The sequence below is a fragment of the Mya arenaria genome, chromosome 5 (genome assembly GCF_026914265.1).
Source record: "Mya arenaria isolate MELC-2E11 chromosome 5, ASM2691426v1".
Taxonomy (NCBI): domain Eukaryota; kingdom Metazoa; phylum Mollusca; class Bivalvia; order Myida; family Myidae; genus Mya; species Mya arenaria.
Genome location: NC_069126.1, coordinates 80544122 through 80562956, shown reverse-complemented (window position 1 = coordinate 80562956; position 18835 = coordinate 80544122). Strand labels below are relative to the sequence as shown.

The window sequence follows — 18835 nt, the reverse complement described above, 5'->3', positions numbered from 1 at the left end:
GTATATATACCGTTCGCGTACGTTGGAAGAAGGCATATATACCGTTCGTGTACGTTGGAAGAACACATATATACCGTTCTTGTGTGGTGGGAGAACGCATAAACACCGTTCTTGTGTGGTGAGAGAACGCATAGACACCGTTTTTGTGTGTTGGAAGAACTGATTGACATCTTTCGGAAGTCTTTTTCTTTATACTTGTATGTTATTTTGTTTATGTAAATGTCTTTTTTGAAATACATTCCCAAATGGCGTGTGTCATCGCTGGATATCGCTGGGACAGTGTTCAGCTCTTCTTCATATAGAAATTAAGTGAAAATGGAATTCTGGGTAATACTGAGTTCGGCGCCGATGGACTTGCCTGCACATATTAATTCCTAATAGTGTATATTGCTCACCGACATGTCTTAATTAATAAACCTCCCCAAACTGCATCAGGAACTATGAGAAACATTAATATTCCTCAAAATATGGCTAGGTTTCCTATTGCCGATATTCACAGCGAGAAAAACCATTAATCACAAAAAAGGTTTTGTTATTCTTATTACAAAGGAAGAGTTATGTGTTTCGTCAAGGCCGAAAATCATGTCAACCAAATTCGATATGAAATAATGCAAGCACCATCCATACCACTTATCGTGTTACGCATTTTTCATTCACTTTCGGCTAAACCGAGAAACACTACGGCATTACTACAGCATTATATTCTCAAGGGAGTTCGCGAAAACACATTACAAATTGCCAGAAGATGTTTCCCTTGTCTTACAGGAAGGAGAAATGCTCAGATTAATCATTTCTTGTGTTTTCACAATATTTCCCCAGGGTCTGAGGCTTGTTGACTGAAAAACTATCAAAGTTTTGTCTCGTAGAAGATATTTACGTGATAGGGTAACAATATTACGTTGAGCTTTGTGGTCAACAGCGTTTTAAAGAAACACTCTTACAGATTATTTTTTTTCATTTTTGACTCAAAATCAGCTGATGAATGCCTTCAGTTAAGTCACATAAGATAACTGACAATAAAGCAGATCTCAAAGGTTTGGAAAAATAACGAAAATCTCTTTATTTTTCTTAAGCGTTTATACCGCGTTTAACTAAAAAATATCGATTTTCGAACGTAATGATGTAACACTGCGATCTGATCTTTTGACAGCAGTCTTCTTTCACTGGTTTCTAGACATTTGGCTCATTCCAAGACAAAAAGAAAGTTGTCACAACGGTCAATCTGTGAAAGCGCAGCGTTGCTACATCTATAATATTTTTATAGTATTAACTAGTACACCATAGGGCCGATTGTTCAAAACTTTGTTAAAGTTAACAACGTGATTAACGAAATAGTTGTTAACTTTTTATGGTGAACTTTTTGAAAATTTGCTAATTTATTTAGATACATCCAGTACAGCTAAAACAGTTGTCTCAAATCTTGTGAGAAATACTGCATATCACAAGTGAATCCATTAAACTTCAAGAGCAGTACAGATTATTTTTAAGTTAACAACGATGACGTTAACAACGTTGTTACCTTTAACGACGTTGTGAACACTCGGCCCAATAGTGTCATCAATTGATTTTTTTAGCAATAACGCACCAAGTGCACCAAAGTTTACTGTGTTAACGATGATATCATTGTAATTGTGATTAACTTTAAATATCATTATGGTCAACAGTACAGTTTTTGTGTGACGACGACGAAACCGCTGTAGAATTGGACTGTAACGCCGCATAGCAGCATCGCCGCATGAATGACCCTATATCAGTCTAGTTCAAAGCTTGGTTAAGTGGACAGAAAAAACTAAGTCCGATCTTGATAAATCTTTATCAACTACTATTGTACTAGTTTGTGTTTTAATTGTTGTTGTTTTTATGCGGCGAAAGTGTGCCTTTTTGCCGCATAAGAAAGTCCTGTTTATGCGTTGAAAATCACCGCATAAACGTGGTCGATTTCGTTTATGCGGCGATGCTGTTATGCGTCGTTACAGTGGACACCAAGGCTCTCAATATATCTAATTTGTTTTCTTTGATCAACAGACGAGCAAACAACACTTTGCAAATCTATTTTGTTTATTTGGAACAATGACATCAATGATGATCTATGTTTTGAACAATACAAAATATCTTCATATTACACCAACAAACAAACAACGCGTCGAGGTAAAACAGTCAAACAAATAGCATTCAGATCATAATGTATACTGTTTGGTAAAAAAAGCGCGTCACACATACAGCATGACGGTCACTTCTCTATTCTAAATATACAATTTATTTTAATGAAGATTAAATCTATGCATTATACATATTCATACGTTACAAGGATATATAATTTAAGGTTTTGAACTTAAACAATTTGGAGGAAACGCCGATGTGACAAATTGATGAATTACTCTTGATATGAGGAAAAAACTGAATAGGTAGTTCTAGCATTTGTACTCTTAGTGTGAAAGAACATGACTTTATTTTGTTTAAAAAACTATAAATGAAAAATAATTTCCATTGTAAATTCAAAACAATATCAAGATAATTCAAAATCTATAAAGAGCTAAAACAATTTGTCTTAGAGAGTGTTTTTGGTTACTATTGCAACAATATTCATCAAGTTCATACATGGCGTCAATTTTTCCTGGCAAGACAATTTTGGGTATGCTGAGAAATGGATACAAAACATTTCAAGACAAAAGCTAGATATAAGCATACCAAACATGTCCACATTAGCACTTTTTCACGTATTAAATATTTCATCACAAATGCACAATATGACGTCACATTGAAAATATATACACAATATTAAATAACCTATGGAATTAAACAACATCGCGTAAATTATGATAAATTGTAAGGGCATCTGGGCCAAGCCAGATAAAGAACCCTTGGGACATTATGCTCTAGTTATGTGAGCAAAGTTGCATCAAAGTCGGTGCAATTCACGTGATTGCACGTGACAGCACGAGATCTCCGCTACTGGCAATTTCAAAACGTTTCCTAACATGTCAATTACATGTCACATTTACGTGCACGTGTAAGCTTATGTTTCTATTACGGTCATTATACAGCCAATATAGGTTACATACCACCTTGATATTATACAGTCTTCAAGTAATTGTTAATATGTAACACTATTTTACTTAATAACTAAAGTCGCCGCCATTAGCACCGCTTCCGTCCAAAGATCGTCTGCTCCGTAAAAGCTCTGTGACTAGTCCTTGCTAGGAAACCGACCTTTAACATATAACCGACAAAACAGTGTTTTGAAACGGCCCACGAAGGAAATTTCAATCTATAAATAGTTAACCAATCATCAGGCTTGTAAGTGCTGCTGCACAAGCGCAGAATGTGAGTGCGCATGCGCATGCGTATGCGCAGAGAGCGCAGAATGTTGCGGATGTTGACTATGGGCCTGCTGCGGTAGTTGGGGCACATCCTTAATGTCTGTTTCCTCGCGGATTCTATTTTTAGCTCGCTCATTCAGCTTCTTCCGTTTCATGCGTCTATTTTGAAACCAAACTTTAACTTGACGTTCTGTAAGTTGCAATTTACACGAGATTTCCCAGCGTTTTTGTCTGGTTATACATGAACTGTTCAAAAACTCGTTTTCTAAAACCATGGTTTGATATCTGGTGTATGGCTTTCGTTTCTTTCTCCCCTTCGATTCTGAAATGAGAAAAGGAAAATGTGTTATCAATTTGCTTATAATTGTGCAAGAGCACAAGTCATACATTGTATTGCATGCATTATACAATCAAACAGTTTAAGGTATTTCCTAGGACGAATATTTCGTTTTATGATAAAACAAAATATGTACGAATTGATAGACAACACGTTTAGTAAAAAAGGTAACGAACTAATCGAGTCATACTAAAACATTTGAATATTTCATTCAAATATTTTAACTTGTAACAATTTTACACCTAAATAAGATCATGGCGTTGAATGGAGATTTGCGTTTTGAATGGAGGAAACGTTGACCACATAAACGGCGAAGGGTGAACCTTGATCAATTAGTCGATAGCAACGATATCAAATGCATTTATTCATATTTTTTTCTAAATATATTTGTCTGCAATAAACAAATATTGGTCAGTCTTCATGTCTTGGTTATTTCAAATTCATCGAATGTACCAATTCATCAACGTCTGATTATAAACGTTACTTCAAACAACGTCGAAACGTAAAATAAATATTTACGTTAATTACGTCACACCGTCTATGGGACACTAATCGATAAATGATTAACAGGACTTATTGACAATCGACCCGAGACTGTATTGATAAATCGACGTCGTTTGTAGAATAGACGTACAGACAAACTTCGGAGCACTTCGGCTGTCATCGAAAACAAACTCGTTACGTAATAACGTCATAATTTTACATGTAGTGATCGCAAAATGTGTCACGACTTCTGTTTTCTCACATATATCAATACTGAATGGTGTATTGAAAGGCATGTTAATATCCCTTCTTTGATGTTTGTGGTTGCCAAACCTTTTTGATGCAAGGTTATTGGGACCGTAGTCAATAATCAAGTTAGATTGAGCTTAATTTTAAAATTTGAATCTGAGTGTTTTGATTGGACAGTTAAAATAACTGGCCAATAGACGGAGTGGAATCTCCAGTGCATGTCTAAGGATAAGAATAAGAATTATATTTGATACGGTACCTTGGATACTATAAAAAGGAAAGAGCTATGTTCAAGAATAATTTGAGAGAAGCTAGTATTTATAAAGTATAGCATGTATAGCATTATATTTGATACGGTACCTTGAATACTATAAAAAGGAAAGAGCTATGTTCAAGAATAATTTGAGAGAAGCTTGCATTTATAAGGTATAGCATGTATGGCTCAACAATTTGACAAAAGCTAGCTATGCTTACTGAGAACATGAGCTTGAATTATTTTTATGAACAAGCGATTGTCTTTCAAAATTGGAGCCAAAGTAAGTTAGGTTTGACTATATTGCACAGATCGTATGCTTGGAAGTTATCAACGAAAAGAAAGCAAAGAGGCTTGTATAGTGGATATCAACCGTTCCCATATCATATCCCACGTTCTATACATGCGCTGTTCAACAAAATACATCAATATGCCGTAATAAAACTTGACCCCTGGCAACAAACAAGAGTACGGCCCGTTTTGTCAAATTAAACCTAACAACTTATGCCCACCACCATCAAAGCTGGTCGGGAGATGTCACAGTGGTTCGTACTTGATGTCCCAGGATTTTTTCCCTCAGATCTTTTCGGTGATTCGATGTTTTGTGCTCATGTTGTGAGCTCATTCAAGAATACATACAGACAAAAGATATGAAAAGGGCGAAGGGACATTTGAAACATTTTTGTTTTGTTTTTTTGAAAAGAGAAAGGTATTTCGTCTACGTAAAACTGAAGAAAAACGTTATGAATGTTTATATCAAAACTAGTTTTTCCTGATTATGTTTTATTGAATTAATGATTAAATAATTAATTGATTGACTAATCGATCAAATGATTGTCTGATGCACTGATTATTTTATTTACCTTTTGATTGTTTTAATTGAATTAAATTTGAATAATTAACTGATTGATTGGTTGATCAAATGATTGACTAATACATTGTATAATTGATTGAAACGAGACTGGCTTGCTAAATTATTCCAAATGCATGCATAGAAGTTATTATTATTTGCGGTTGAAGTTTTTTTACAAATTCGACGTTGGTGTCTTACGTTTCGCTTTCATTCATTGTCCGAAAAGGCCATAAATAAAAAAATACTTAATCTGAAAAATATGTGCGTCATGAGAATCGCTTTGATCTGGTTTGAAGGTGGGAATGAACCCGGGCCGAATGTCACCCGAGGTTGTAGTTAACAAAGTCAGAGGAAATTTATCGTTTGAAAATAAAGTGAAAAAGTACCTTCACTAAATGTAATTCTATGTTCCGACCGCCAAAACTGCGGTTTCGCGTGTGTTCTTATGCATTATAATAATATGTTTATGCTTATACAGGTTGGTTTGAATATGAATTACGCCTTTTAGTTTTGATTGATAAATGTTTGATGTTTGGGACTTAAAGGAAAGATAAAAATATTCAAATTGTTGATTAATATTGTGAGAAACGAAATTTATTTATTTATTTATTTATTTATTTATTTATTTATTTATTTATTTATTATTTATTTATTTATTTATTTATTTATTTATTTATTTATTTATTTATTTATTTATTTATTTATTATTTTATTATTTATTTATTTCGTTTGTCTGACTTTTCATTCTCTATGTTAACTTTATGCATTTGTTTGTAATGTTTTTCAATCTGATCTCACACTTTTAAAACCTTTGAATTTCGAATTAAACTGTATTTTGACACTCAGTTGTCGCCGACCAAATCCAAATCGAAAAATTCACTCTCAACATAATAGAATACTTCACTTGATAACGATTCCAGACGTTTTATATCGGTCTTATACTTAAGAGAGTAGAGTTTAGGTCATATAATAACAATAAAATGGATATTATTAGATAAATGGCCGTAAACTGGGGCAAATACAAATACTCAGGTCCCATAGAAAACTGTTGACCAGACAGAAAAGTTTATTCAGTGAGGAACCCTGGCTTTAATGTGTATTCAAGCATTAAGCATTGTTTAGTGTGTCATTAGCGAGTGAGTGTTATATATGAAACAAATTATATTGTATGAAAATATGTTGACGATGTAATCTAATATTATGAAATAGAAATACTATGGTTGCTATGGCAATAATGCAGGTTTAACGATTCCTTAGTTCGTCGACATAGACACGGCACTTTAACCATTGAGATGTATTACAATTAGCTTTCCAAGAGCTGTGGAACTGATTTATAAAACACATTAAAACTTACGGTACCAACAAAAGCTTTTATAAGTAAGCCTTATCCCCAAGGTCAGATGACAAAAATGAGCTACAGAAACAATTATCATTCAGAAATTCTTGGACACACAAGTCAGAACCTAGATTTTGTTTGGGTCAGCCTGGATCGAAACACTGGACAAAAGCCATATCGGACATAATTCATTGTAATGACCATTTCTGACGCGTTCTATTCATATTTCGGACGCTGTTTTGCATCTTATGTTATTTGCGTCGGCTAAGAATGATACATTTCTAGAAAAAATCGAACCTCTTAATCATGTTCAATTTCTCTCTTGCAAGCTGGTACTTTAGTGTAAAGATTTACAGCTATAGCTTGCCACGAACAAGTGCTGTAATAGTAGCATTGACGTCTGTTGAAAATAATTGTCAGCGTTGATGATAGCTTTAAATTATATCCAGGTATATACGTATAACGCATACCAATTGTATGAAAAAAGAAACAAAGCTTTTCTAATTAATAAAATCTAAATTTTGAAATCACCCCAAAAGCTCTATGAAATAAAAACTATTTTTTTACCGATAACTCCTCTCAAATATAATCTATAACCTCCCTTGAAGATTTTGCATTAAGCTTTAACGTAATTGTCAACAATGGTGTGTATTATTTATTTGAACATTTTGTTTTTATTATCATGGATAATACCAACTAGCACCCTGAAGCCAAAAAACTACGATAATAATCGCCCTGTCTCGACTAAGTCTCAGAAAAATGTAAATGGCTTTCCGAGAGTTCTGCAGATTACAAGGAATTCGCTGAGTTCCAGAACATCAATATTTCGACAACTTCCATTATCTAACGCAATTTCGTATATAACAATAATTTACAGAGTTTCTCATAGATGCTCCCAGACATATTTGTTCTACCTCCTCTTTCACATTACAATGAGAAAATGGAATGATGATGATGATGATGATGATGATGATGATGAATGATGATGATGATGATGATGGTGGTGGTGATGGTGGTGGTGTTGGTGGTGGTGATGGTGGTGGTGGTGGTGGTGTTGGTGGTGATGGTGATTGTGGTGGTGGTGGTGGTGGTGGTGGTGGTGGTGATGATGATGATGATGATGATGATGATGATGATGATGATGATGATGGTTGTGGTGGTGGTGGAAGTTGAGGTGGCGTTGGTTGCCGTGGCTGTGGTGTTGGCCGTAGCTGTGGTGTTGGCCGTGGCTGTGTTGGTAGTGACGGTGGGGTAGGCGCTTTTTAAAAAAAAAATCATCTAAAACGTTTTATGTAGTAAACCTTCTTTTCCAAATGATAAAGATCTAGCAAAAAAATGAGGAGTATTCACAACATGTGTGGCAAAACAGAAAAAAATGTCCATAAATCTTCATTCAGATCCATAACAGTCAGAATAGTCGAGCGACGGAGATCGCATTGGGTGAATTGCGGAGAATTCTTCAGAACGAGTTCCATTGACTTCACATAACACCTCGAGTGGTGAAATCATTATTGTGCTTAGCATCGCGCCATCTTGGAGTCGACTAAACGCGCCTGTCGCCCGAAAATGGCGGACCTCCGTGGAGCATCAAGCACCACCCCCCCCCTCTCCATTCCCCGTCCCCGAGAAGATTGAAAGGGGGCACTGAGGCGGAAAATAGTTATAACAGAGGTCGGATAGGTCCTGTGGCAGCGATGTCTTAATTCTGTGTCTCGATTGTTTTTGACGACAGCTTTATTTTCTCCTCTTATTTTATCGTTTATTTGTCTTTTATGGATTTTAAGCGGAATTTCTTTTCTTGGTTTGTTTTGGAGAGTTCGATTTTTCTCATTAAAATTATGTTGTTTAATTATTTTAAGAATATATTGTTTCTCTTTATATACTCACTTATATACACGAAAATTTCAAAACTTGCATGCAAAAGATGATGCATGTATTACAAAAATAGTTGCAGAGTCGACGAAAACAACAACGCTTCCGAGAATTGACGGAAACAAGCGAAGTTTGACATGTATTTTTGTAGAATTGCTTTATTTAAACCTCATGACATTAGCGTTTGATGTTCGTGTTCAAAATAGCGTACAAAAAGTCAATGTGTGCACATTCGTTTGAATAACCATTGTTTTCTGTCGGAAAAATCTATTGAAACATCCAGAAATGCGTGTTTGCGGACCAGCTACAAGCACATTTGCTTGTTTGACAATTGCCAGGCATTGAAACGATATCTAGTAAAACAATTTGCCATTCGCAGTCAGGAAATGTTTTATATTATTTATGGGATCTATCCTAGTATTACAGATGTGATCGGCAACGAATTTATTCTCCGTTTATCAAACCATTCGGTTTTATGCAATTACAACAATGATATACAATCATAAACACAATTGGAATGACTCGACCTTAGTGTTAGAGAAATATTAACGTACAATTAACATACTTCAAGCTAAGAAATGAGCGAGCAAAAAAATCGATTTTACGGCCGGTGGTTATTTATGAATGGATGAACTTCTCCAGATGTTTTGAACCATTTGTTTTATATGAAATGTTTTGTTTATGGTTAATTGTTTAAAAGAATAACCTAGTCATAAACTACTTCAATGTTTATTTTAATAATTTTACGGAAAAATTTTCTGATATTTTTTCATTCGGTTCCCCACTGTTATAATAATAATCGAATGGAATTACGGAATTTCAAGTAAATTGATGAAGCCATACGGAAATTACCGGAACATCACGGAAACTACCGAAGATCATATCCTGGGAATGAGACCAAAGTTGACAAAATCTTCGTTGAATTGCCCACAAGTCTGGTGGAGAAAGTTTTATTGCAAATATTTATTTTGCAGTCTATGGCCTTTATTTATGACATTAGAGCAATAAATTTGTCATAATGTTGTAAATCTATATGAGGATCACCTTAGACCCGATAAAACAAAAACTCGTTCAAACAACAATTGACGCACATGCCCTAACGCTAATTAAACAACGACTTTTACCATTTATTTGAATAATGTCGAGAAGGTTTTGCAGCAATTCGCTTAATAAATTTTGTAATTACGGCGTATGCACCAAGGTTTAATAAGTTCGCACTCCATGCTTCGGAATATTGGCAATAATCTGGGTTTTTTTCTTAACCCAAAATGTATCATTTTGTACAGCAAACAGGGTTAAGTTTTCAGTAAGTTGACTGTTTTTAACTTAATTTTCTGTATAATATGATGAATAAGATTAAATAAATTACATTTTCAGTTCCTTCTTGTCTTTTATAACCAATTTACAAGGTTAATAAGTTTAATTCCCCAGCTAATCCAATAAATTTCGGTAATTTTACAATAAATCGTAAAAAATGCACATTTCTAATTTCAACGCGAGGAAAAAAGGACAGAAATTGCATTTAAAAGAATCTAAGGTTAAATTAAGAAAATCGTAAATCCCGTTTAAAGAACTGGACAGGGATTGTTTACTAATATTACTGACAGACCTTTCATTGCATCAATTTACTAAATTAACATCAGCGATAATAAATTACTTCGCTATCTCACTAAAATCATTATATTTTGCATTAAATATGCGCAGGAGCAAAAAGGCATTTTAATCTCTAATAAGGAATTCGAATTAAATGCTAGATCGAATTTCAAGAAATTTGAAAATTGATATTTCTGGTAACGCGGGATCAGTTCTAAATTGCTTTTTAGACAATGATAAACTTTATTTTAGCCATGTGGGATTTCGCAAACCTACAGAAAACAATTATCCTTCGTTTTCTGCGTAAGTGAGAAAGATTTCAACTTTATCATACATGATTTTAACGAGATATAGCTTGAATATTCTTGTGGCGTAATTAATTTCATCGATTTTTAATTGGTCGGAATGGTTTTAGATTATGAGCTATTCTGATGTAACTCAATGCTGTGAAAAAGTTAGTGAAAGGTTAGAGTCAACTAGTATTAGCTGGTGTTTATTTTTGGTCTTCCAAACGATTACATCAGCAGTGCTCCGTCAGCAGGTATTTATGCTGCTGTTGTAATATGTGTTGTTATTGTTGCTCTGTGTACTCCAAACGATTAAGTTATTTATGCTGCAGTTGTAATATGTGTTGTTGTTGTTGTTTTGTGTACTTCAAACGATTAAGCTGTTTATGTTGCTGTTGTAATATGTGTTGTTTTTACCACTAGTTCTACTCTGTGTTGAAGGATATGGCGCTGGTGGTGCTGCTACTGCTGCTGCTGTTGTTATTACTTGTTAATTATTTAATTAAATTTGACTAAAATGCAAACATTTGTATTATCCTTCATAAACACAAGTAACTTCTGATAATATATTCCAACTGTACACCTGAACATGCCTATCATTTTCGGAGGAAAAGGACAATGCAAGCAAAGCATACACGTTTACCGATTTTTTGTTTAAAATATGAGCAGTTTTTGTCAAGTAAATGACATATTTTATCATAAATTAAGAAAGATCACAGTGTACAGTCATATATTTGCAGGTTTTATCAAGTATGGACACCTCATGGTGGAGAAACAATGGTTTATTAGCATATACTAGATAATGTATTTGCATAAGGTATAAATCATTTTTTGACGTTAATTGGCCGTTTTCTATACAAATCAGTACCGCTAAGACTTAGATCGAAAACATTTGTGACGATGTACTGTTATCATTTTAATGAGGTGAATTTACTGAGAAGTTAGCGACAATTTATCATTTGTTAGCCGCTGGATTGATACCTAATGTTAAGTTGCTGTTGTTGTTGTGTTTTTTGTTGTTGATTTCGTTGTTGTTAATGTTGCTGTTGATGTTGCTGTTGTCGTCGTGGCTGTTGTTGCTGTTGTCGTGGCTGTTGTTGTTGCTGTTGTAGTGGCTGTTGTTGTCATGGTTGTTGTTTTTTGTTGTTGATTTCGTTGTTGTCAATGTTGCTGTTGTTGTTGCTGTTGTCGTCGTGGCTGCTGTTGCTGTTGTCGTGGCTGTTGTTGTTGTTCTTGTTGCTGTTGTAGTGGCTGTTTATGTCATAGTTGTTGTTTTTGTTGTTGTTTTTGTTGTTGTTTTTGTTGTTGTTGTAGTGGCTGTTGTTGTCATGGTTGTTGTTGTTGTTGTGTTTGTATTTTAGGTTTACAAGCACCAACGTCAATAAGCGCTGAACGTTAAAAGCAGAAGGCTAAAATTCTTTACCTTACTGACTTGAGTTAAAAATATAATTTTATTGAAGAACTGATGAAAATGAATTTGATGGTATTAAACATAAATGCGTCTTAGTGTTCAAAAACATATTGCTCCTGTGACGAGACCTGTTAACCAGGCAGAATTCCTATCGTTGTGCGGTCAACGCATTATCGTTAGCGTTAAATACAGTTGTAATTTATAAGAAAATGAGGTGCATTTATTTTCCGGACAGGTCGAGTTATTTATTTCACGAGCAACACAGTTTGGACGGAGAATACTTCACCCTGGTCAAAATAACTCATACCGTCTTGGCGAACATCAAAGAAGCCGCTAATTTCTACATGAGGTAATTATCATACAAAGGTGAGAGAAAATGAGTGAGATTCGTCCCCAATGACATGTTGACAGTTCCTATATAAATAATGAGTTTTTGTTTTAAGTATTTGTAAAATGATAATGAAAGTGCGGTCGTCTGCTCACCATTTCTTATGGTGCAATAAGGAAGGATAATGACACCGATTTACAAATAACTTATTTATAATAAATAAGTATTGCTTAATACATGCATGCAAAATTATACAAGATATATGGGAAACAAAAGTTGAACATGCATATTTTGCTTTCTCATTAAAATTCATTCATAAGGAATTTCATTCTTTAAAATGTGCCCGGAAATAATGAAGAGTTCTTAAATCATTTTAAATGTTTGATATAATATGAAACAACCGCTTTCATGACAACTAGTGTTCCCAAATTTAAATAATTTTCTCTTATATACTTTGTTTTGAATGCTGACAAAAAATCCTGCACTTCTAATGCCGAAATAAATTCTATGCACATAACTTATGCTTTCATATTCAAAGCCAGTACAACTATAAAGAAAGGAATTAGTGATACTCTTTCAAAAAAATCACAATAAGCTACATTTATAATGATTTTGCTGAAATTGCGATCAGCGTAGTTCCGCTCGAAGAAAAGAAACTATACGAATGAACTAGCTCGAAATGTCTTTCTAATAATCAACAACAATAATGAGTTTTCGAACATAAACGAAACAGCAAACGATATACGTCGGGAATGGATAAATTATTGTACATTTCTGCGAAATGGTAAATCAAGTTTGTCCATTAGTCCAAAGCACGTGGCCGCACGTTTATTCAGCGGTGCTGCGCGTTTATTTAGATTCTGCGTATCATGACAAGTGTGCGCACGTGCAATGGCTAATTACACGGTCATTTGGGCACGTTGCGCTCCGAGCACGGATATTATTCTATCTAGTGTCCAGATGGTCAAATGAAAAGCGTTTCTCTGTGGTATTTTAAATGGTGGAGACAACTAAGGCCGTAGCACAAACATTGATTCTAATATTCGTCACATAAATCACAAATTGAAGCCAATTTGTTTGATGTTGTCTTTAGTTAACATCAAAACATTATTGTATTTTTGTGTGTGATTGTTATATTTTCGTCCAGTTTAGACAGCCGTCAGTATCTTAATATCAACAGTGCATTTTACAAACTATGAACAAGTCCCTTTAACGGTAAGACCCTCCTTTTAAATTTTTCGTTACTAATTTGTCTGACTTTTCAAATCAGTGTAAACATAGCGTACTAATAGGCATGTCAAGATGGTCTTATTTTACAAGTGTATCATGGCGTGTTGAAATTTTGAAATAATTGTTGCTTAACTTGCCCTAATTGGTTGTCATCCCTAAGGGCCCATGGCATAAGCCGTCCACTCGCGACAAGCGTCCGAAATGAACTGACCAAAAGTATACTTCCGTTAAGAGTATGGCGCCCTTATCGACCTTAACGACCTTCATCGAATGTAGCCTGACTGTGGTCAAAGTAACCCTAAGAAAATTGTTATTCTAATTTTGTTGATTTAACATCTTAAACGTATTAATCATTACTGCACGGACACCAAACAGGGCATATAAAGTATACGCATATGAAAAAGAGACTGATGTTTCAATAGTCAGAAGTACATGTATATGCAATAAGGCATACTAGTATTAGCTTCATGTTTTTGTTTAGAGTATTGCATTGATGACTTACCTCCATCGTTTGAGTCTGTCGGTGGTTGTCGGCAGTCCAAATCCCGGCCGGCGAAGGGTGGGATCCCCGGGGTCATGTCGGGGAAGTAGCCACTGTTTGCATATCCGGTATGACTTTGGTACATGAGATTGTCCCCGTATATTGAAGGATAATTACGCGGCATTGACATCGCGTTCAATGGATTATGCACCATTTGGCGACAGTATAGATTGTCCGCTGAACTTCCGCCGAATGAGCCATAGGCGGCGGCCTTACTGTTCATACCAAAACTCGCCCCGATGGGCAGATTCCCGTAGGACGCCATGGAGCACGAGTTGTGCACGGCGAGGGCGGACGCACTGTCACCGGCGTAGGGGGAGTTCCAACTGTTTCCGGCGAGGCGCGGGCTGGAGTCTTGTGTAGGTGATGCCGGAAGTAGCCCCGATACGCTGGAGCTGATGGGGTTGGGGTAGAGTGACAGTCCGGAGTGGGCTAGAATGTTGTTAGCGGGACTGTCCATAGCTTACCATAACCACTGCAAACAAGAGAACAATAGGTATAATACTTGTAGTGACATATACATGAATGCTTATACATGGGAGTGGTAAAGCCGGTGACCGCTCCTCACCCAAGAGGCCCACCAGGCAAACATTCTCTTTGTCGCTAAATGAAGGGACACAAATACTGGTTTCCATACCCCAAAACAAAGACTTCAGCCTGTTGCATATTCGATTATCTTCAAACTCGAGTAAATAAATAAGGAAAACCTTAACTAATTTATTCATCAATCAGGTAATAAAATGAATATCTTTATTGAAAATACACAAAAGCGAACCACATGTATTGCAGTTAGAAAATGAAAAGAATAATTTAATTATTACGACCGCGGTATTAAGTGTGCATTACAGTTTCAACAAATATCTCGCACCTATGAAACTTATTGTCAAATTCATTGTAATAGGCACTTCAGGCTAACGTGCGTTTGCTAAAAACGATTCAAAAACATTCCATATTTCCGGGTTATGCAAATATATGTTTGAATAAAATAGCATATGAATACAAACTAGATTCAAAGCATGTTTACTTCAGTTGAATAAACCAATTCTTCAAGCTTTATGACAGTTATCATTTGTTTTTATCCGTTAAATTGAAACAATTAAATTGCAATTAATAAACACATTGATACACAATTTAATATGATAATTATAGCGATCAATTATTTTGAGCATTGCAAATAGTCCACTGATTTGTTTACGCAGTTTACGTAGTAAACCTTGGGTATTAAAATGATAAATTACATGAACACAAAACCCGCAAAATTGATGTATTCGTATGGTTTTAACATTGTTTATTCGAATTTCCAGATATTCTAAGTTTGAGCATAATTATAAGATTTACTGTTGCAATAATACGTGATAAGTAGACAGGTGATATATGCAGAAAACACGTTCGCACGACACAATTGAGCAGGAAGCTTTGAAAGTTATACTTTGTCTAGCTTCTGTCATTCTTTCGAGCTGTTTATACTGCTGTGAAGACTGGTGATGAATATGTTTAAGATATAATACGATGAGATGTTGCTGCGGCTGTTGCTGCTGCTGAAGTTTTTTGATGATGATGATGACGATGATTATGGGGATTAGGATTATTATTATTTTATTATTATTATTAATATTATTATTTTTATTATAATTATTATTACTCTTTCTTTTATTATTATTATTTTATTATTATTATTATCATCATTATTATTTATATTTATAATTATTATTATTATTTTTATTATTATTATTATTATTATTATTTTCATTATTATTATTATTTTCATTATTATTATTATTTGTTGTTTTTTAAAATCGGTGGTTGTTCCACTTATCACCATTAGCAACAACAACATCCTTAAACAACTGCACCAGCTTAACCGTCATCATCAGAATGATTAAACCATTGGAAGAGTACAACCCATTATGACGAATGGAGTAAACATTTAACCGTGGTAAAGCATGCCAGTAAAACATTTAACCATCCTTTGTGCATGCTCAATTAAAATCACATCATTTGTGGGATATCTTGTACAATGATACAGATGGTTTAAGCGAAAGCAAATACAATCATCGAAAGCGCGAATCATCCATGCTACTTTGTTTGTAAACATAAAATGATATTCATTTCAAGTGAAGAAAACTATCCTTAAAATGCATTGCCTAAAAATTAAAATATACAGTTAATGAATGGGATTTTTAACAACGATAATGTGAAATGCAGAAAACACGCCACTCGGACAAAATTCTAAATTACGTCAAATCTTGGCTACATTATCGTGTTGAATTTCACATCACAGATACATAAATTACCGCCAAGTGCAACCAGAAGTCGCAAAGTTCGCCATTAATGCACATATCACATTTAATTTTACGACATCGCAGATTTGCACCGCGTAAGTTGCTCAGTTTTTAAACAATAATAAATTGATACATTAAAATACATTTTATGAATAGAAATAACCCCCTTTCGGGTCAGAATTAGTTTGCACCGGAGTGCAGGGTTCATTGAAGACAAAGTATTAATACAGTATTTCTGAACTGCAGTATTTGGAAGTGTTTGTAATATAATAATTCTCACTTTCTATAGTCCTTCAAAAAATGATAATTCTGGCATGTAATTATAAACAGCACTGTAAACATGGTCAGAGGAATTAAAACAAAAACAACAACAATATGATAAGTTAATTGAGAGGGCCAGATTTTGGATTTAATTTTCTCCAGTGCTCCGGAGCTATTAGTAAGATTTCAAAATTAATCTTAGGCATAAGAATTTCAGTCACTTATAACTCATGCCCCTTCGGCATTTAAAATCATTCTAAGTAGGGATGGGACACAGGGTTTGGTCAAGCCATAATGCAGTCAATGGGCGCGGTGCACCTTCTATTATAAACTCTAAATCAACAAGTATATGGAGGCGCTTAACCAAACGAATCATGCGTATAAATGCTAGAAATTGTACACTTAAAATAGCAGTTATTTTCATCTTTAATGTCAAGACTGTGCGCGTTCTTAAAAATTAAGTTTTAAATTTAAAATGTGCATCAGAATAATTTGAAGTTTCGCAATATATACTTCTTTTGTCCCTAATTTTGCCAATTTTACAAATTGTCGAATTCTGATATTTTCTTCAAATAAAAAACTCTGTAATAGACACTGTTACATCTTTAAATGATACATCAATCTGCGCTCCATGGAGGCAAAAATGCGCCAATGGTTTCTTCTTAAGCATATCAGCCACAGAAAACACCCATTTCCCCCATAATATACGTGAACCTCCCAGGTCGGGAATAGCTTCAACATGTATCGGTAGGAATTTTTGTCCATGGTTTATATATGTACGGGGATCATAAATTGTTCACCGTATCAGTCTTTGTGATGTACTGGATTCTGAGTTTAAAACAGAACAGAACAGAACTTACATAACGAGCTCATCGTCATACAAACACAGTATGGGAACAAAACATGGCATCTGACATGAGTAGCATATATAATGCTTATAAGTGTTTTTCTTACATGCGTATATGCATTTGCGGCGGGGATTACCCGGATTTACTTGCTATGTTTACCATTTTCAAATACAAAACACCCCCGTCTTATAACGTGTCTCTATATTTTTTGTGTTGTTGTGTTTGTTTTTCTTCTTTGAAAACTCATCTCTACAAACATCCTAGTAACCGTTTCACGTCTTTACATTCACGTGCACCAGAGAGATGATGCTGTGCGTACAACAGATATATCATTATCAAACCGCTGATGAAAGAGAATGCGTCTTCACAATTCAAGATTAGTAGTACTTCATTAATATGTCTGAGAACGAGTAATATCTGCATAAATATGTAATTTCAGGGTTGCTATGCTATCAAATCTAGAAGAAATTATTGCCAAGAACCTTTTTAAAGAGACTCTTAAAGAGTCCGGCAGAAATCGAAATTAATAATTTTATTGGGAAGTGTAAAGAAATAAAACTTCTTTCAATGATTACACATCATAGTAAGTTTCGAGCTCAAACTGTATTTTACACATTGGACAGAATATGCTTTTTATTTCCAAAAAGCGTTAGCAAAGCTATCGAAAATTGAACTATTTTAGGCTTAGATTTACACAATTATGTTCAAATGAGTAGCCGCTAGGGGCTGTTTGATGTTTATTCATAACAGTAAGTAACTACTAACTCAATTTCAACAAAGAATGAAATAAAACCTTTGCCAACATAAAATCTGTGAGCGAACCCCTTTAATGACGTTGCTTATTTTCCTACCTGTTTATTTTTTCTAAGCTTGTTTTAACTTCCAAATAGCTGAACCCTAGTCATAATATAAGCATGTATTGATATGCATGTTAAGCTATAGAATTTCAATATGTACTGAAGTATACTTTCACCGCGGACCTTAATATCTTATGTATGAAATGATGAATGTATTTCAGAAGTGTCCATGTGTAAAACTGTGTGTTATATGATATTGTTTTTGTATCAGTTCTTTAGTAAACTAGTGTTTAAGTTTCATACTTGCAAGTGCTCAGTGACTTTGTCAAAATGATCAGGAAAGTCTTAAGAAAATGATTTTGCAAAATATTTTAAAAGTCATTATCTGCTTGTTTGCAAATGTGTTGTTAAAAAGTCTCTTATATTTGGTACAAGTTCAGTGCTTTTTATTGAAAAAATATAAATGGTCAAATGAGAAAACATCTGTTGTTACTTTCATTTTTTTTATTACACATTCCTGCGACCTGTACACACTTAACATTTTGCCAGACCAA

General features: G+C 34.6%; 1 protein-coding gene across 4 annotated transcripts in view; it reads right to left on the bottom strand.

Annotated features, from left to right (window-relative positions):
* Positions 1 to 2040: 2040 nt before the first annotated feature.
* Positions 2041 to 18835, bottom strand: part of LOC128233441 (homeobox protein php-3-like) — a 74952-nt gene continuing 58157 nt past the window's right edge. For all 4 annotated transcript variants that reach the window (XM_052947123.1, XM_052947121.1, XM_052947122.1 and 1 more), the window contains exons 2-3: positions 14055 to 14568; positions 2041 to 3642 (exon numbers count right to left, since the gene is read on the bottom strand). In XM_052947123.1, coding sequence (XP_052803083.1) covers positions 3290 to 3642; positions 14055 to 14553 — 852 coding nt within the window. In that variant the 5' untranslated portion in view covers positions 14554 to 14568 and the 3' untranslated portion in view covers positions 2041 to 3289. The remainder of the gene's footprint in view (positions 3643 to 14054; positions 14569 to 18835) is intronic.